Source organism: Gymnodraco acuticeps, unplaced genomic scaffold (genome assembly GCF_902827175.1).
Source record: "Gymnodraco acuticeps unplaced genomic scaffold, fGymAcu1.1, whole genome shotgun sequence".
Classification (NCBI taxonomy): Eukaryota; Metazoa; Chordata; class Actinopteri; order Perciformes; family Bathydraconidae; genus Gymnodraco; species Gymnodraco acuticeps.
The window spans coordinates 2,690,249-2,711,535 of record NW_022990889.1 but is presented as its reverse complement, the minus strand read 5'-3'; the positions used below and the strand labels follow the sequence as shown (position 1 = coordinate 2,711,535).

Genomic DNA, 21,287 nt, shown 5'->3' with positions numbered 1-21,287 from the left:
CAATGTTAGCTATGTTGAAGCACTTATTTTAACTGATATTATACATCATGTATTATACTCTTATAAGATGTATGTAGATATTTCATCTCCGGCCTTGTCAGGTATTGAACAATCAATACATAAAGAACACAGAATTGTTAAATATAAAACACAGAATTTGTGTGATTATACTAAATGATTTACAAATAAACACCACTGCATAATGTACAACTGTAACACATGCTGATGTAACGCAAATGTTTCCAACCTGGGATCAATACATTATATCTTATCTTAAGCTGATCGATGGCTACTGCCATATTTTCAAAATTTGCCTCTGAACCTTGACAAGTGCATGTTTCAGGCTTATCAATTCATGTAATGTAATGTTATCTATTAACAACAGGAGGGGTCAAAAACATAAGACCAGCTGTTAAATAAAGCTCTTCTGACCTTAGCTGGCATGTGTGTATATATATATTAATGCTGCCCATTATGGGCACAAGCAATTTTCACCCATTTATTAATTATATGTTTTACATTTGAGTGTTTCCTATCCCCTAAACCTCCAGGGATGTACACAGTTTAATACTGGCAACTTCTTATTATGGGAAATACGAAAACGTCTTTTAAAACTACAACTCCCAATAGAGACGTGCCATAGATAGAGAGCATGTTGCGAAACAGAATAGCCAGCATGTGTAGTTCTGGGGACGGGGTGGGGGAGGGGGGGACGCGGTGGACCCGTTCAAATCCAGTTTTGGACAGTCTGACGTGGTTCCATCCCATTTCAAGTGCTGTTCGAGAATCGGCGTAACCCTCGGAGCACACTCACCAATCACAGAGCTTGAGGACTATCACGGGGTTTGTCAAACAGAGCACATGGTGTAGTCCAAACGATAGCTGGGGATTCTGGGTAGTGTAGTGTTTTCTGCCATCCTTTACTCAGAAAAAATATTTGTTTCTCCGAATCGAAGGGGAAAAATACAAAAGCATTGCACACAATTTAAACCAATTAATGTTGTGTAATTAACAAGGATAATCTGGTGTTTTTTAGTCGATGAGTAGTGCAGATATCACTGTAAAATCAATCGACAGTAAGAGGAATACTTACTTCCGGGTGTACAATTCTCCGTTATCCAATGGGAATGGACGCTCACATTGCCTTTAAGGGCAGCCGACACAAACGAATGCCGTGCTTCCCTGAGCGTCAAATACCGCCGCAGATGGGAATACATTGCAATCAGTTGAACGCTATTTGCGTCCCTTTATGACGCTGAAGGAGCCTAGGAGCGTCACAACTGGACGCCACGGACACTGACCAAACGTCGTTATTGGACGCTTAGGGAGTGAGAGTGTGTTGCCAAGGCAGCCTCGGTATCCGGTGCCTAACCATCGCCCCCCCAGAGCCAGAGGCCGGGGGGCAAGGTACTGAGGGTCTGGGGCCGGCTGTTGGTTATTTCTCCCAGCAGCAGCTCAACTACTGGGTAGCTCAAGCTTCAGACCCTTGGGTGGTTTCCACCTTAACCCAAGGGTACAAGCTTCAGTTCAGACGCTGGCCCCTACTCTTCAGCCGGGTCAAGATGACCACCATAAGCGACCCGGCAAAAGAAATTGCCCTAAACCAGGAGCTGTCAGTCCTCCTTGCCAAGGGTGCAATCAAGCCTGTGGACCCCATCTCACAGCCCCCTTCTACTCAACCTACTTCCTGGTAAGGAAGAAAGGCGGTGGACTTCGCCCAAAAAAGGCGGTGGACTTCGCCCAATCCTCGATCTGAGGGGACTCAACAAGTTCCTAAAGATTTTACCTTTCCATGTGCTGAGCACAGCGGACGTTCTTCGTACCGTGGCCAGGGGGGAATGGTTCGGCCTCAGACCTGACCAGTGTTTGACTTGTCACCGGGGTTTTGCTCTTCATGCTGTGGAGAGGCGCTGCACCCGCTGCTGTCAGGCTGGAGTCAACGACACTGATTGCTGTGTTTGTGATGGCCGCTCAGGTAGAGACCCTGTCTTTCAGAAGCAACATAGGACTGTTTAGGTGCAACCAACTATGTGCAATATGAGCAATATATATATATATATGCAATATGCCGTTAAAAACTGTGCAATATATACCTGGCTGCTAAATCCTCAGAACTGTTACCGAGTGTGTATATTTGTAAAACGTGTAACTTTTTTATTATTATTTTTATTTTTTTATCTTTAGTACTTTTAGAATGTAAATGTCCCCTCTGTGGGACTAATAAAGGTATTCTGATTCATCTCTTAAAGGCAGTTTTTTTGTTTTAGGTCTGTGTGTGGAGGCGCCGCAACCCAAGTCAGGGGACGATCAGGTAACAGACCTGAATGTATCGTCTGCAGCTCTGAAGCACACCTCAGCTGGCGTACCCATCGCTCTCCTGCTGGCTCTTGGGTTGGCTCTGGCTGTGTTCGCCTTGGTCAAAGCCCATGCCAGGAAGAAGCTCTGCTGGGGCCAGAGCTACGAGAGACTGAACGGCAGCGCCAACATGCCTCACGGGGTCCCTGAGCCGGACAGCGGGGACGAGGTGGATGTGGTGTACACCAGCAGAGGCGGATCGGTGTATCGACGATACAGCTTCATCCATGAGCAGGACGCAGATGCACCCCATCATGTGGATGAGAGCACTTGTCTAAATCAAATGTAGATACTTTGAAAACAGAGATGAAGATATCTGAGGAATGTATTGTGGATAATCACAAAATTATGACTGACGGGAAAAATGTAAATTGTGCAGTAATGTTAAGGAGAGTAGTGGTATTTTTCTTTGGGATTGTTCTTTTTTGAGTGCTGTTGAGTGTTATTCTGCTCTACAAAGTGCCTGTATACCTGTAATGCACATTCTTAGAACGGGCATTTGTGAGTAAACAGTAAAAAAAACACATGTGTTTGTATGACTTTCTTTTTGTTACTTATCGATATATTCGTTCAACAGTGAAATGATTGTGTATAATAATTGAAATGACCATGATCTCTGTAAATAGACATTTAAATGAAATAAAAATATTTTCTACTTGATGTCCTTAGTGCAAACATTGTGATGGCTGTGTGCTGATATTATCGTATCATAAAATAATATAGACGCTCCAATATTATGTATAATACTTGTTCAAACAAGTCCGTCTGTTCACAGGAAAGTCCATATCCTATTAATGGTTACCATATAGTTTGCTCAACAAATGCCTAACACACCTTAGTTTAACACACCTACTGGGAGGGCTGATTCAGTTTTTCATTAGATATACCTGTCAAACTTTAGCTTGCAGTGAAACAAAGATCACCGATGCTGAAGTGACTACAGCCAAGAAATGGCAAGGTTTTTCATTCACCTGACTTTGAGGACCCTCTCTCTCATCCTCATAGGTACTTTGCTTTCATTTTTCCTTTGGAAAACTGACTCCAACAAGCAGTCGTTGCCTGATCTCAGTATCCCACAGCAGTTTTTTACTGACCTGCCTGGCTGCTCGGCTATTATCAGTGGAGACATTACCGGCAAGAAAAAACAATTAGAAGTGCTTTTGGGATCCAGGAAAAGACATAAAGTACTAACTGAGGACTTCTACCTTAACGTGACAAAGGACTGTCCAGCTTACCTTAAGAGAGGTTTCATTACATCACCCCTCAGTGAAGAAGAAAAGGATTTTCCCATTGCCTACTCAATGGTTATTCATGAAAAGATTGAGATGTTTGAGCGTCTTCTAAGAGCTATTTACACTCCTCAGAATATCTACTGTGTGCATGTGGATCAGAAATCCTCTGAAGATTTTCTGAAGGGAGTGAAGGCAATTGTTTCCTGCCTTCCTAATGTGTTTCTAGCCAGTAGGTTAGAACGTGTGGTTTATGCCTCATGGTCCCGAGTGCAGGCGGATTTGAACTGCATGAAAGATCTGCTGAACTCACACGTCCAGTGGAGGTACCTGCTAAACACCTGCGGGAGCGACTTTCCCATCAAAACCAACAGGGAAATGGTTCAGGTCCTAAAAGCCTTAAACGGGAGAAACAGCATGGAGACAGAGGCCACCAATAACTACAAGAAAGCTCGCTGGCAGTATCATCACAATGTTAGTGGCACTGTAGTAAGGACTGATGTGAAGAAAAGTCCCCCACCTATTAGCAGTCCTATGTTCATGGGAAATGCCTACTTTGTGGTCACGAGAGCCTTTGTGAAGCATTTGATGCAGGACAGAGAGGCTCAGAAGTTATTGGAGTGGGAGAGGGACACTTACAGCCCCGATGAGAGCCTGTGGGCGACCCTGCAGAGGATGCCCTCCGTTCCAGGATCGATCCCTGCCAACATCAAGTATGATGAGTCAGACATACAAGCCATCGCTCGCGTGGTGAAGTGGGGCTATCATGCAGGCAGAATAAAAGATGGAGCCCCGTACGATCATTGCACCGGTGCTTACAGAAGATCAGTGTGTGTGTACGGCGCTGGAGACCTCGCCTGGCTCCTTCAACAACATCACCTCTTTGCAAATAAGTTTGATCCTGAGGTTGATGACATCGCCATTAGGTGTCTGGAGTCAGTTCTGCGGTTTAAGATGTTAGGACATGACATGGTAACAGATCACTTCTAACAATTTGTAAGGCTTAATCAGCTAAAATGTATAATATTTTAACAGTTTATATTTAATACAGATCATTACGTTATACGTTTATTTTTATATTGCCATTATTTAACTGAAATCTCTTGATTCATTCTCTATTAATTATCTTCAAGATACTATCTGTCTTGTCATGTTTTTTATGAATGTGGCTGTTATTGTCAGTAGGCTATATTGAAATGATGATAATCTCCAACTTCAATGAAATCGATATTTGTGGTGCCATCTAGTGGAGTCTAAGTGGATGAGATAAAGAAGGTAAAAACAGTATACAGTAGTATCTAAAGCAAACCAATTGAATTGATTGAAGTAATGTGAATATAATTAGTTTTCAAACATATTTTGGTGATTTTTTTTAATCTCAAATGCTATCATTTACCTACCTATCTTGTATGAAATAAAAAACAATGATGAAATCCATGACTTTACTTGGAGGAAATGTTACATTAAGACCTACATCTTTGCTTCAGATCATTGCTCTCACAAATGTTCTCCCTACACAACTCAAAGGGCACATTCTGAGTGAAGGGAAAAAAATAAAACTTTATTTTCCCCCAGGCAGGATTTTGATAGAGAACGTCAGCAGTGAAAAGTGAAAAAGGTGCTGTCAACACGTGTTCAATGAAATGCCACTCAACGGGTCAGAGACCTAAAATGCAGTTTAAAATCAGAGCAACCATAAAAATATATTAATTTCTCTCCTTTGTCACCTTTTGAATATAAATATATATTTAAATGTAATAAAGCAGAACATGCATCAATCATTTGTAACAGAGTGCCTTACATAACGTGTAGATACACCAGTAACTAGGGGACACCAATAAGCTAAGTTGGACATGATATATTGGCAGTAAATAAAAATAAGATTAAAAACATTTCAGACAGCAAGTGGAAGAACGCTGAAGATCAAGCTGTGAAAAGTCCCACGATGTAACAGGCAGCACAGTTTCAAAAAGGCACTTCATGATGCAAACAAGTCTTCAGTCACGTTGCCCAGAACATAAACATACGAGTGGCTGTTTGAAACATTCTCCGTCGTTTTCCTCCTCCACATCGTGCGGGCTAGCAGGGTCACTCTGGAACAGCAGCCGCTGCGATCTCCACTTTGCCGTGCGCATCCTGGTCGATTCTGCAGGGAAATTCAACAGTGATCAGACACCTGTGCTACTGGGATGACAGGTCATATAACAACACATTACATTACATTACAAGATAACCGATATGTAAAATAAAAACAGGCTGCCCTGCAACAGAAACGTTTTTATATTATGACATGCTGAAATGTGATCATTGCCTCTACACCATTACCAAAGGGACTTTTTAGTATGAGAGCATATTTCATGTTTCACTTAAAGGTTTAACTTACTAGACTTACCATCTGCATACAGATACAGTAAATGCCTTACACCCTTACTTTGATAAGCCACAACATAACTGCAATTCAATAACCCCCTTGTCTCTGCTTATCAGTAGGCTATAGAGTAAAAAGTCTATGTGCATGAGGGTAAGGTTTGCGGTATTACTAAACATCAGCAAGGAGTGGGTATGCAGTGAGTCATGCAGAGAGCTGTGAGAGTAGACAAGCCCAGTGTTCAGTGAGAGAGTTATCGAGTGCATCCGTGTGAAGATATGGTTACAGTGCAAACCACAACACCACAGTAACAAAGACTTCCCTGTAGGTCCACCCCACTAGTCGTACAAATATGAACAAACTTACCCAAGATCAAATTATAAACCTGGTTTTTAAAAGGACACATGCAAAGTAAGATCTACTTGAGGCCCCAACTTTAATATCAGAAAGCAGCAATGCAGTTATTTAGCTAGAAAAGTATGTGCTGGACATAAATCAATGATTCAGTGTCTGTACCTTGTACCAGTACCTTTGTTATGCAATAGGCTACTAAGGGCACATGATGTTTTAACAACTGATCGCTGATATTAAATTGAGGCAAGAATAGAGAACATATAAACAAGAATGGATTTTGAAATGTACTTTACAGGATTGGCTCAGAAATTAGATTAAGTTGGTTAAATAATGACCAAGCCACCTTTTCCTGGAAACCGATCAAGCTTCTCAGTTTGCTATTGAGTGAACGTCCTTAATCCACTGAGGGGAAAATGTGGGACATTTAGAGAGGACAGCAAATCATCCAACTACAAACATTCAGGACAGAACGAAGTGTATTGTTGCATTTTTGAAAGCCAACGGATCATTTTGTTGTTAGTTTGTGAATTGCAAAACAACAAAGTGCTGAGACTGACCCTGGTTGTAAGTGTATATACCTTTTACGGCTTTTCCTATTTTTTTCTTCGTCAAACCTTAAGAGGGGGCAGGGAAATGGAGTTAAGGAAAAAAGAATAACAGCCAACAGCAACCAGACATCCAAAAAGAGCAAACACATTTGGTAAAGAGATGAATTTGCATTGAAGCTTTTACAAAAGCCACATGGAAACTAGGCCGCATCAGGTAAAGTAGAAAATACAGCATGAGCTCAATAATGATGCAGAACAGCGAAGGTCAACCCGAGGAAAATACTAATTCCTTGATAGCTTTTTATGGGACAAAACAAAGCTACATTTTCTAGTAATGTTGATACTTGTTGAAGGTTAAATAAACTCATGAGTGTTTAAATCTTAGTAGCTTGCATTTGGATCTCTTCTAGTGAGTCAGCCTTAAAACCCCCGACATCTTGTCTTTACTGGCCATACAGGAAAAGCTAAATGTTACTGTGGCACCACCTACAGATGAAATCCAACCACAGTCTGCAGAATCAGCCAGATAATAGGGGGAAAAAGCAAGGGACATGACGTTTTCTTACATTTTTACCTACACAGATTACATCTGTAAAAGGTAAATACATGTCAGATTACTTCTACTGGAGGAGTCAGGTTTTTTCAATTATTATATTTCAAGTATTGATTCATTGCACAGCTGTAAGATCTGCAGTCACCAGGTTCACTTCATGGAAACAAAATATCTTCCCTCAACAGAGAACCACCCTATGTAAACATAACAACGCTCGTGTATCATAACAAACATGTTGCCATATCCCAGAAGGTCTGATTTGGCTTGAAAAGTGCGTGTGTTTGAGTGGACTGTACTTACTCTTTGATACAATCTGGTATGGACACATACTCCATTGGAACCAGTTCTGCAAGGTCTGTCAAGCTGAACACATACTGAAGTTTCTGACTAAATTTGGTGCTGTCAAAAAAGAAAAAGGGGAAATATCAAAATCTAAAAGGTTACCAGAGTGAATCTTAATTTCATCATTTTAGTGACTTTAAACATTATAAATTACCTTATGAAAGGTTTTGTGAGTGCCAGCAGCGTGCGAATAAACCAGGAGGGATGAACGATTATCAAAGACTTCAAGTTCTTCCTTAGCCTGTACAGAAAGGGAGGGAAATAGACAACATGTAATCACATATTAGATACAACTGTCTGAGGATTGGCCTGATGCTCTGCTTGTTTCTGAGTGTGACGTTCACTCCGACTGACCTCCTGTCAATCTGCTGATAACACTTTCTGAGCCAGCCGACAGTTGGCATCTTTTTCCTTGAGGTGGCCCCGTTCAAATACACAATCATATAGTTCTCAGCAACCAAAAGTTCAAGTGTGCCGATGACATACCTGCAGGAAACAGGGAAATAGCATTAGCGCTGGATCCAAATGGTTTTCTCACCAGGCTAGAAGAAATCAAATAAACACTCACTTGAATAAATTGTCCATGATGTATCTGTAATTTGGTTGACTGCTTTCAGGCATATAGCACACAGCGAACACAATTATGGCATTCAAACCGTCTCCATAGTAACCTACAGTGAAAAATCAAACGTGAAAAATTAATGTTTCAGTATCAAAACACTGTTTTTATTGTTAAAAAAGTTCACAGGGTATATGCAGGAATCCTGAAGTCAAATGTAATTTTAAAGACCCTTTCCATACATTTTAAGACCTCATCGCCACTTCGAGTTTTAACCGGTTACATTGGCGACACACTTTACAACTTGCATTTCCCCATAACGATGTTGTTTAACAACCGGCGTAAACGGACCTTCGAGCGCTATCAAGCAGTGAGCGTGCGATGTCCTGTTCAGATGACGTCAAACCCAACGGGATGCCATAAATAAACTACACAGAATCACACTACACACCTACGCAATGATTACATTCAGGCACACTGTAGAATACAACCTCTTTGGACAATTTATCTACTTATTGAAGACAAGCTACAAAATGTAATACCTTGGAAAATGCTGTTTAATACTTTTTTAATAGCCTTAATATTCGCTAAATTAATGTATCAACTTGTCTTTTAATACTTTTTAAGACCCCGCGGACACCCTGGTTCAACTTTTCCATCAGTTTATTATTTATGCCACTGACCTCCATGGCTGATAACCCTCTTGTAAGGTTCGATGGCCTTCATGTCCACTCTGTGCTCCTGGTCTCCGATGCGAAACACCCTCCAGCGCCGACCCTCCTCCCTCTCCTCCTCCGAGGAGTACTCCTGGACGGACTCCACGCCCTTCTGTAGGACTTCTGTGGTTTTTGGCTTGGGGAGGTCATCTGAAGGAGAGGGGGCATTTTTAAACCCACAGCCTGGAGGCTACACACACAATGGATGGGATTGTGTCAGGTGTAATCAAAGCAGACGGACCTGTCTGATCTTTTTAAATGTTTAGATCACTCAATTTATTCATAGTTTACATTTTCAATAACATGCATTGTAATCATTGGAAATTAAGATTGCATAACATTTTCTGCTTTTACTTTTTGCATCTGGGCTGCATGCTTTCTCTCTGAATCAACACCAACAATCAAATCTCAACTTCCATGTCTCCCTTTCACTTGAGGTCAACATTTACAAATACCTGACACCATTTCCTGGGAGAAAACCTGTAATTGTTCCCTGCATGTGAAATAAATATGTCGTGCAAAATACTGATTATTTTTGTACGTCTTTTGTAGAATATATAGGTGCATGATGTGCACAATGTCTTATAGTACCATGCATCATCTAGACACCAAGTAAATGTTTAAAATATCATAGGTCAAGCATGCAACAAATTAAATAAAATGCGAATAGTGCAACCAAATCACATCAACACACTTACTTATACAAGTGTGTTGATGTGGTTTGGTTGCACTATTAGCCTTTTATCTCTGTAAGCAGTCCATTCAAGAAATCAGTTGTTTCCTTTAGAGCACTGTATGATCCTCATACTCAAATGTAGCGTGGACATGAATGGTAAAAGGTTTATAAAATAAACTACCAAATGAATAATAATATAAAAATATATTTTAGGTGGTAAAATGCCAAATGTATTGCATCACCAATTAAAGGCCAATTCAATTTGGCATAATTTGGGTGCTATATTGTATTAATTAATTGTCATTTCCTGTGTGTGACACAGCAAATTACAAATAACCAAATAGCAGATGTAAGCAGGTGTTAAAATGGCTAGTTTGTGATAACTGCAGCATTACTGTGCAGATTGAACTTGATTGATTGATTGATGCTCAACGCATTTCAAGGAAAAAAAAATGACATGCATATAAACAATAACTGAAATGAAGTTCATGAAACACAAAACCTCCCCATGATTTGTTGAACAACAGACAACAAAACAAAATCGGGACAATATGGCTTGATTCACTCGTGGTTCGGCAGAACAAAATGGGGGCTGTCCAGAAGACCTTACCACACGGGAGAGAGAAACCTGTTGCTGGCCTGCAGCCTGTTTCCAGGCTGAGAAGGGAAACACTGCTTCAAAGTGAAAAAGAGGAAGGCAGCATTGCGGAAACAGAAAAACGACAAAGCACATTTTAACTACACTGAAGGCAGTCGGCTGCCTACCCCATATACAGTGGGGCAAAAAAGTATTTAGTCAGCCACCAATTGTGCAAGTTCTCCCACTTAAAAAGATGAGGGAGGCCTGTAATTTTCATCCTAGGTACACTTCAACTATGAGAGACAGAATGGGGGGAAAGAATCCAGGAAATCACATTGTAGGATTTTTAATGAATTAATTGGTCAATTCCTCAGTAAAATAAGTATTTGGTCACCTACAAACAAACAAGATTTCTGGCTCTCACAGACCTGTAACTTCTTCTTTAAGAGCCTCCTCTGTCCTCCACTTGTTAACTGTATTAATGGCACCTGTTTGAACTCGTTATCAGTATAAAAGACACCTGTCCACAACCTCAAACAGTCACACTCCAAACTCCACTATGGCCAAGACCAAAGAGCTGTCAAAGGACACCAGAAACAAAATTGTAGACCTGCACCAGGCTGGGAAGACTGAATCTGCAATAGATAAGCAGCTTGGTGTGAAGAAATCAACTGTGGGAGCAATTATTAGAAAATGGAAGACATATAAGACCACTGATAATCTCCCTCAATCTGGGGCTCCACGCAAGATCTCACCCCGTGGGGTCAAAATGATCACAAGAACGGTGAGCAAAAATCCCAGAACCACACGGGGGGACCTAGTCAATGACCTGCAGAGAGCTGGGACCAAAGTAACAAAGGCTACCATCAGTAACACACTACGCCGCCAGGGACTCAAATCCTGCAGTGCCAGACGTGTCCCCCTGCTTAAGCCAGTACATGTCCAGGCCCGTCTGAAGTTTGCTAGAGAGCATTTAGATGATCCAGAAGAGGATTGGGAGAATGTCATATGGTCAGATGAAACCAAAATAGAACTTTTTGGTAAAAACTCAACTAGACGTGTTTGGAGGAGAAAGAATGCTGAGTTGCATCCAAAGAACACCATACCTACTGTGAAACATGGGGGTGGAAACACCATGCTTTGGGGCTGTTTTTATGCAAAGGGACCAGGACGACTGAACCGTGTAAAGGAAAGAATGAATGGGGCCATGTATTGTGAGATTTTGAGTGACAACCTCCTTCCATCAGCAAGGGCATTGAAGATGAAACGTGGCTGGGTCTTTCAGCATGACAATGATCCCAAACACACCGCCCGGGCAACGAAGGAGTGGCTTAGTAAGAAGCATTTCAAGGTCCTGGAGTGGCCTAGCCAGTCTCCAGATCTCAACCCATAGAAAATCTTTGGAGGGAGTTGAAAGTCTGTGTTGCCCAGCGACAGCTCCAAAACATCACTGCTCTAGAGGAGATCTGCATGGAGGAATGGGCCAAAATACCAGCAACAGTGTGTGAAAACCTTGTGAAGACTTACAGAAAACATTTGACCTCTGTCATTGCCAACAAAGGGTATATAACAAAGTATTGAGATGAACTTTTGTTATTGACCAAATACTTATTTTCCACCATAATTTGCAAATAAATTCATTAAAAATCAGACAATTTGATTTCCTGGATTCTTCCCCCCCATTCTGTCTCTCATCGTTGAAGTGTACCTAGGATGAAAATTACAGGCATCTCTCATCTTTTTAAGTGGGAGAACTTGCACAATTGGTGGCTGACTAAATACTTGTTTGCCCCACTGTATGTAGAATCAGGAAGGAAATAAAAACAAAGACAATAGAACCCAGAAATAAAATACTGGACTGATAACACATTTGATCCTGTGTTAAAAGCCAATACAGAAAGAAGAGTACTTCTTTTCATAAAAAAAATGACACATCTGTAGACTTCATCTGGGTCCAATTAAAAAAAAAAGGCATCTTTGCACCTCCCTCTTCATCAAGTCAATCTAAAATGAACTCTTTGAACTTTCAGTGTTACTTAAACAAACGGGGGTTAAAAACTGTAATTAGTATCCTGTCATGATACAAACTTCTTACCCTCCCATTCAAACTCATTGCTGTTGTCTGACGGAGTGTCTATGTCATCGAGGTCCAGCTCTGTGCTCTCATCCAGCTCGTCGGAGAGGAGGGAGCCTTCGCTGCGGTCCAGAGTGAGACTGATGTCCGGAGCGGCGAGCTTCCTCTTTGCCTTCTTGCCATGGTCCATTCCATAGCCTGGGGTGGAGGACAAACCAGCAGTGTTTATACTGTCTGTGAGAACAATTAAAGAGTCCATTCCTTCGTTCAGCTAAAACTGATATGAGGCTTCTTTTTAGTTTGAGTCATGATATCAAATGATCTCTTCCAACAGTACGGTCTTTCACTTCAATATTCCCTCTCACTGTCTGAGAGGATTCGCAGTAAAATAAAAATATTGTTAGATACCCTTTTGTGTTTGATAACTCAGACTGATGATATTAGTTTTGGCTGAACTTAAGAATGCATTTTTGAGAGAATGAACAGGAGTATTATACTGACTAATACATCTCTGATCACAATGTGGATTTTAAGATATACTTGAAAATGTGTCCTTTTTTAAGCAATGCACTTTTTCTTATTACCAGGGTCTATCTCTTCAGAGGTTCCTGCAAAAAGCTCATCTTCCAGCTCCTCTTCCTCTGGTAGGGGCCTAATAATCAAACAGCAGGTGATAAAGCTTTCAGTAGGGTTATACTTCATGTGACTTTCAAAACACAAAGGTGTGAAACAAATCTGTGAACTATAATCCATATGTGATGAACAACATTATGACCGATTGACAATACCGCGGAAAGTCCTCATCCTGCCACTCCTCCTTCAGTTCAACTCCTTCCATCCTTAGACGAGCTTCTGTTGTGGCAACTGACTCTTGGCGCTCTAAGCTGGAAATGGAAATCAAAAAAGGTTATGCCATCTTTTAAGTGTAACAATCTCTAATTGCTAAAAGGCCCTCTTGTAATACACATGTATTAAGATCAACAGCAGGGCCAGCAGAGATTATCCGTGACAAACAAAACACATAATGAGTTGTCTTAGAACAGCTGCTTGTGACTTGTACAATACTCAAAGGATTATGGGGGAAGCAACGACCAGGAGTCAAAGGCAGTTTTTATTCTTGGGTTTATATATCAGCGACTAAAACAGGGTAATGAATATGGATAATGGTGGAAGGCTACAAAACATTAGATACACCATACTAAAGTTGGACAAAAGCACATAATACTTCAAATAAGGTGAGGAATAATTTTCTGTTCTGCATCTTTTTTTATTTGATTTGAAGGGATTCAATGGAGCAAAACACCACAATCAAAATAGGTTTACTGACTTTCTCCCTGACACTTAAAATCAATAGGCTAGAGCTAACTCCTCAGTTTTCATTAGCAAAGGTTACAGTGACATGCAGGGTTTCCCACACATAGACTATATTTTGGGCGGGCCGCCCAGGTATATTAACGGCCGCCCAAGTATATTTCGCGACCCATTTAGTTTTTTCTTTTCTTTTTATAAGTTTTTTTTTTCCGTCCGTGACCACGACGCCATCTGCGATCGATTAACTTGTGGACAATGATCCCTCGCTCTACGCCTCCTGTACCCAGTCCCGGACTTGCCATCGGGAGGACCGGGGGGTTTCCCGATGGCCTGGCCTGTTAAGTGGCCTGCCTCACACAGGGTGACTGGCTGTCTAATACATGATGTGGCCTGCCGACATGGCCACTGTCATACAGATCATAAATCAAAGCCCTTGATTGGGCTCTGTGTATCATTCAAGCTCGGGATAACCTCAGCTCAGGTGAGGTAAAGGACTCTCTGAGTGTTTAGATCAGGGGTACCCAACCAGTCGATCGCGATCGACCGGTCGATCGCGGGGAGATTCACAGTCGATCGCGAGATGTGTCTAAAAATAGAACAACAATATTCTGTTTTATCGTTAATGTCCTATAACATAATCTTCCCGTGCCAGAATAATGCACTTGAACGCACCAAAGCTTTGTGATTGGCCGGCGTGACCCCATGTGTGGGGGCGTGGCTGGTGGGCAGTGGACACTATTTCGCAGTAGGGCCTGGCTCATTTCGTGGCATCTGCCACAGAGGCCGCTACTCCGTGGTATCTGTGGCAAGTACTTCCGGCAACTGCCACAAAGGCCGCTACTCTGGGGTAATTTAGGAGCGGCATTTCAAAACAGTGCACAAACGCTACGAGACGGAATTCCCTCCTAATTCTGCCCTACGCTCCCAAAAGGGGAGGGGCCTGAAAGGACAGCTAATGCACAGCAGTCCATTTTCACCAGGCCCAACAACAAGAGCAAGGCTGCTACCGTAGCATCTTATCGTGTCAGTCACGTTCTTGCGAAACACATGAAGTCTTTCAAAGACGGCGAAGTTCTGAAAGAAGCATTCCTGGAGGCTGCCGACGCGCTTTTGGGGGACAGTAAAAATAACAGTAGCATTTCAACAGGTTTATGATATAATACAAACTCAAGTTAGATACCATTATTAATCAGCTGTAAGTTTTAGTTTGTTTGAACTTTTTCATTATAATTATTGTACAAAATGGTATAAGAATGCAAACTTAAATTGATTATAGTCTATCATCAATTCAGTTTAAGAAACTAGTGTTGTTTGCATCCTATTTTAAAGGTATTTCTTTTTATACTCTAATAAAATGCAACAAAAAAAGGGTTTGATTCTATTAATATTGTCTTTTTTATTGCACTTTGGCAGCAGATTCCTGTGTAGCTTCAGATCTGAGTTGTCTTATTAGTAAGCCTAATTTTAATGGCAAAGAAAGGGTTCAGAGTATTTTCTTTTTTTCCTGTGTCATATGTGGCAGCACTGTTCAATGTTTCTTGAAAACATTACCCACTGTAGTGTGACGTGTGAATAAACTCCAACTCTGTATCAACAACACTGTTGTGTGACTTCAGTTAAATACTTGTATGTGTGTAGATTAGAAAGAGGTAAGATAAAGGATCTGCAGTATTTTATGGAGTATTAATCATACAAAGGTCAGTTGTATACAAGTAGAAGTGTGTATTTACCTGGTAGTAGGCTGTCAGTAATAGCTACGCCTCTCTATTTGGACTGGTAGATCTCGGCAGACTGGCAACTTTAAAAGTAGCTCTCGGTTCAAAAAAGGTTGGGCACCCCTGGTTTAGATAGTTAACTTAGTCTAAGTTCTCAGTGGGTCTCAAACGGTTTGGTCACCATTTATGTAAACACATATTTCCATTTGAGAGGGTAGTGATTCGTAAAATATGCATGAATAAATAAATAAAAAGTTAACTAGGTGAAAAAAGGTAAGATAAAACTTGTTGAGAGCTAAAACTAGTCTTTGCTGCTGCCTCAAAGAGGAGCAGGGAGGAGAGGAGGGAGTGTTCATGTAACACTGACATGAACAAGCGATGTGTATCTTCACAGCTGGAAATACTGCTTACCAAGAGTTTGGCTTTTAGGATAAACCTTATAGTTCTAATGCATACTTTATAATAACGGGTAATAACAGCTTTCTATGTTGTGGTTAACCCGATCTGTTACTTACTGTACGACCATAGCATTACATTAGATCAGCGAAACCCTGCTTATGTTCATATAAAAAACGTTATGTTTCTCCACAAGATGACATGGGCTTTTTGACCCGATTTGATCAAATATGTGATAATCTGATGAATCACGTTACTGCATGTTGATTGCATATCTCCTCTAGAGTTTCCGCTTCTAACTTGCCACACAATAAGATCACTGGCTTCTTGAAAAGCTTTTCAAGCTTGTATTAAAGGCTTAGTTTATAAACCATAAGGCCACTCACTAATGCGGACCATGGTCTCTGCATCTCTGCTGTACAGAGCTCCCTTTGATGCATTAATAACTTACACGGCCGTATTGTGCTTCCAGACACCAACACATTCTGGGTATTTGGTGCTCAACATTTCAAAAAAGTTGAGCTCTTTGCTTGTGTATAGTTGTAATCCCCTAACATCTGAAATCCAACTGAGAGGTGCAGTGGAAGTGCCCCAGGAATGTGGTTTTCTTAAAGGACACCCTTGGATTGAAAGTGCCTCGAAAATCATCAGCTACATTGGGGAGTCGGATGAAAAGGATGAATAACAGTAGTCATGGTTTCAACTATCTAGACAGGAATATTATTTGCTAACACAGTATAATTATCTTCACCTTTTCTTGCAGTGTCAATCACCATACTCATCAGGTCACACCTTAATGATGGAAAGGGAGGGGAACCATACATATAAAAGTCTAGATATAAAGCCAGAAAACAGTTTGTGAACAGCTTATTCAAACTGTAAAGATTATTATTAACTACATTTGATATTTGTAGTCCTTGAGCACATTTTAAGGGACTTGTGATGTTTGAAATATCATGATATTTTACACGTGCACTAAAAATCATGCCAATATTGACCCATATTCGTGATGTGAAACAGACTATAAGTGTATTTTAACAAATATTTAAACAACAGAGTTCAGTTCTCTGACATCAATACAGTATACTCCTTCGCACTCTCCAAAAACTTGGAGTTTCAGGCTCTGCACTTTTCCTCCTCACCTCATACCTCAAAGACCGTACCTACAGGGTAACTTGGAGAGGGTCTGAGTCCGACCCTTGTCAATTAACTACGGGGGTCCCTCAGGGCTCTGTTCTTGGTCCCCTCCTCTTCTCCCTGTACACAAACTCGCTCGGATCAGTCATTAGCCCGCATGGTTTTTCATACCACTGCTACGCTGACGACACCCAATTAATTCTGTCCTTTCCCCGCTCAGAGACCCAGGTCGTCGCACGCATCTCTGCTTGTCTAGCTGACATCTCTCAGTGGATGTCTGCTCATCACCTCAAGCTCAACCTTGACAAGACTGAGCTGCTCTTCCTTCCGGGAAAAGATTGTCCCACTCTTGACCTAACAATCAACATCGGCACCTCAGTTGTTTCCCCGACTCAGACTTCAAGGAATCTGGGTGTGACCCTAGATAACAACCTGTCCTTCACTGCAAACATCGCTGCTACAACCCGTTGCTGCAGATACACGCTTTACAACATCAGGAAGATACGTCCCCAGCTGACACAGAAAGCGACTCAGGTTCTGGTCCAGGCTCTCGTCATCTCACGCCTAGACTACTGCAACTCCCTCCTGGCTGGTCTACCTGCATGTGCCATCCGACCTCTGCAGCTCACCCAGAATGCAGCGGCTCGTCTGGTCTTCAACCTTCCTAAATTTTCCCACACCACTCCGCTCCTCCGCTCCCTTCACTGGCTTCCGGTAACTGCTAGAATCCACTTCAAGACACTGGTACTTGCTTACCATGCTGCGAATGGATCTGGCCCTTCGTACATCCAGGACATGGTTAAACTGTACACCCCAGCGCGTGCACTACGCTCTGCATCAGCCAAACGACTCGCTGCACCCTCGCTGCGAGGGGGACCCAAGTTCCCATCAGCAAAAACACGTGGGTTTGCTGTCCTGGCTCCAAGATGGTGGAATGAGCTCCCCATTGACATCAGGACAGCAGATAGCTTGCACATCTTCCGGCGCAGACTGAAAACTCATCTCTTTCGACTCCACTTCGAGCGATAGAATTATTAACAAAGCACTTATATACTAATAAAGGACTGGCTTATCTATAGCCAGTTGAGTAGCACTTGAAATGTTTGGCTCTATGAAACCTGATGTACTTATATTATTCTGTTTTCTTCAAGGTTGTGTCTTCCTGGTCGAATGTACTTATTGTAAGTCGCTTTGGATAAAAGCGTCAGCTAAATGCAATGTAATGTAATGTAATGTATAAGCTAGTAGGAACCATTGCAATATGCCTGAAGTTACTCTGGCACGGACCGGTTTACAAAAGCCTCTAAAAATGACCTGTCTGTCAGATAAAGATCCAATTGGCCTGTTTTGGCTTTAGTGAAGCACTCTTGAGTTTAAATGTACAATTATTCTGTAAATAAAGATGCATATTATTCAAAAGGAATGTATAAAAAGGCAAATGCACAATATATAGAAGCCCCTTACAATTTTTAACCTAGATCAACACAGTGGTCATTTGCAGGCGATGAATGTTTGTCAGAGGTCAGTGAAATGATGCTCTGTGCATGTAACATTGGCTAACGGTCCACAGATGTTGTTTACTCATTACCTACAGAGGCTTAAGACAACAACAAATACACCTGTACAATATCATCCGGTCCAAATATAGGCAATACACATACTACATTATGAGAGTTCCACTTTTTGTTGAGATGTGCAAGAAGTGTTAATTAACTCTATGGAAATGTTTGACATCATAAACTGGACTATGTGTGTCATTGTGTACACCACATTTAACATGGAAATAAATCCTTACCAGCCTCTAGCTTCTACTTTTCCTGTTGTTCTGGTCAAACAGCAAACACAGAAATGTCACAGGGTTTAAAAAAAGATATATCCTTCACTTTTAGTATTCAAGCCTGTTTTTAGACTAAGCATTTCATTAGAAAATAAATGATGTTAAGTTTATATTTGAAATCCACTATAGGGTGTTCCTGAATCAGTTTAACATTATTTCTTTTTTGTTTGGTACTGTATAAATGCTGGTCTTTTAAGGCATCTGTCTCTAGTGCTGGATTCTGAGAGAGAACAGTATGTTTGCGTTGGAGAGATGAAACCAGGAACTAGCTTATATAATTAAGTTGCCAACATGTAAACCACACTTAAAAATACACATATACAGACCTTCCAATGGGTCCAGGGGGACAGCGGGGCTGGGGGAGGCTCACCGGGGTAGAGCTTCTCGCTCCCGGCTGTTCCTGCTCATTGTCTGGAGTTGTCCTTTCCTGTGGCGTACCTCTTGTTTTGGTTAGACTCTCTTGAAGTGCCTCTTCGCCATTTTCCACTGTAGACGTTGTGCTATTTTCTAATTCGTCTAGTTCCTCCTCATCACATTCTCCAGACACTCCAGAAGATGAAGGACTAGACGCCTGTCTGTTTCCCAGCTCTTCAAGAGTCTTCCTGGGAGTGACAAAATCTGGGCTGCTTTTGTTTAAATTCATATCACCGACACCCTTCAGCACCGCTTCACTCTCAATAACTTCCGTTGCCATCAGTTTCTTCTGTTCACTAGAACCGCTAGAGCGGATCTGAGTGAAAGAGTCCGCCAATTAAAAGTTGAAACACCGGTTTGCTAGTTGATCTAAATCAGTTATAGAACTGCATCTGACTTGTAAACTTGTAAAGTTCGGGGCCAGCGTGCTAGCTCTCGTCCGCTATACAGCTAGCCAGAAGGACTGTTGTTGTTGACAGCTAGCTATCCCCACTAACAGCTATATTATTGACCAAAAAGTGTTATATGTGGCACAGGGTGGACAAATAGTCACCTTTTCCAAATGCGTCAGGGTGCGTGAAGACGGGAGTCGAAAAAAGTGCTAGCTTTGCATAAGCAACGGTGCACAGTGTCCCTACTTATCAATTTCCTCCCTTCCTTCCTCCAAGTCAGAATGTTCTCCTGTGTACGTAACGTTAGTCACGCTAATGCTAGCATATGCGCTAGTTAGCTAGCTAACTAATTTAGCCACAGCAAAAGACTAGCTTATGTTGTCCACTTTGCACCGGCATTTATCCATAAAACCAAGCTAGTTGTCAACTACGACACAACGTTAGGACAACAGTCCCAAGGGTCCTTGTAAGGTGCAAGGTGAGTATCCACTGATTAAACTAGCCGGTAACGGCAGAAGACGGTTATTAGCTAACTAACCGGAGCATTCTGTTGTTGAGTTTTCAGCTAACGTCAGAGGAAGCGAGCGTGCTGTGGAGTTGCCAGTTGTGTTTCCTGCAGGTTAGTATCTACAAGTTCTACCTTCACCTCTGAAACACTAAGCACACTAAGATATGGTATCTTTGTTTTTTAAATAAAATGTAGAATGAATCGTTTTCACCATCTGAATTATAACGTGCTTCAATGCCTCGTCGTTATCCTACTTTATTAAAAATATCCACTTCTGTTCAGTTTCTCACATCACATGTTTAAACGATCCAAACAAATGTCATAAAGTGCATTTCGCTCCAATTTTATTTTCAAACAGCTTATATCAAGTTATTTTGGAATACGTCAATATAGAGAATATATGAGTCCAAATAGTTCTGACTGATCTATGTAAAATGAGCAAACCTGGCACCCCTGCCAGATTTGGTCCTTCAAAACTGTCGAGGTGTCACAGCAGAATCTGCTAAACATGTAACTTCGATTTACATTGTTAATTTTAATTCCCCATAAACATCAGCAATACATTGTCAACTGCATTTTGATTTCAGTTATAGTTATAGCTACATATTGTATGTATGTAATGTAGCATATTGAATTAATTTACATTAACATTTTATTATGTGTTTTATTTTGTACTTCTACCTCAAGTACACTTTATTTATTTTACTTCTGTGATTTAGCTAGGGTGTATTTTTGACTGAACTACTTTTCACTTTACTTTTTGAATCTTTCCGCTATCATTTTAATATGATTTTGAAGGAGGTGCATTAGTCACTTCATAAATCTGAGTTTTACCTTTAGTGACATATAGTTGTCACTAGGTGGAGGCAGAGGCTCACTTTAACACTGCATGCAAGGGAAGCCTTTATTGATACACATCCGCTATAATTCATACCTTTGTGAAAAATAAACTGCAGTCTGAGGTTTAATGACCATTTGTAATTACGAAGCTAACTTTTAAGTTACATTTCCAGATGTTCGATATATATGGGAATTTAGAAATAACATGACAATATCATGTCTTTGTATTTACAAATTAATTTGGGTAAAGTCATCCTTCAGGTTTGGCATTATCAATAACTCATTCTGAAGAGTATAGAACATGTCAGTCCATTTGAGTTTTAAGAGCTTTTAGCCCCACTTATTTCTTAACTGCAACAAATATTCTATAATTTCTCTTTTGG

General features: G+C 41.1%; 2 protein-coding genes across 3 annotated transcripts; one reads left to right on the top strand and one right to left on the bottom strand.

Moving 5' to 3' along the window:
- The first annotated feature begins 3,272 nt into the window (after nt 1-3,272).
- Nucleotides 3,273-4,908, top strand: LOC117557680 (beta-1,3-galactosyl-O-glycosyl-glycoprotein beta-1,6-N-acetylglucosaminyltransferase 3-like). The gene has a single exon (XM_034233621.1). It carries the CDS (start codon nt 3,306-3,308, stop codon nt 4,572-4,574), a length of 1,269 nt encoding a protein of 422 aa, XP_034089512.1. The 5' UTR covers nt 3,273-3,305; the 3' UTR covers nt 4,575-4,908.
- Nucleotides 4,909-5,120: 212 nt separating this feature from the next.
- Nucleotides 5,121-20,150, bottom strand: bnip2 (BCL2 interacting protein 2). Of its 2 annotated transcripts, XM_034233619.1 has the most exons (11): nt 19,077-19,444; nt 13,143-13,238; nt 12,939-13,006; nt 12,376-12,552; nt 8,992-9,174; nt 8,318-8,420; nt 8,104-8,235; nt 7,904-7,990; nt 7,708-7,806; nt 6,885-6,920; nt 5,121-5,730 (listed from the first exon to the last, which is right to left on the bottom strand). In XM_034233619.1, the coding sequence occupies exons 1-11, from the start codon at nt 19,442-19,444 to the stop codon at nt 5,673-5,675; spliced, it is 1,407 nt and encodes a 468-aa protein (XP_034089510.1). In that variant the 3' UTR covers nt 5,121-5,672. The 2 variants fall into 2 exon arrangements, with proteins under 2 accessions (XP_034089510.1, XP_034089511.1); XM_034233620.1 differs by lacking the exon at nt 6,885-6,920 and having other exon boundaries at nt 19,077-20,150.
- Between the last annotated feature and the right edge of the window lie 1,137 nt (nt 20,151-21,287).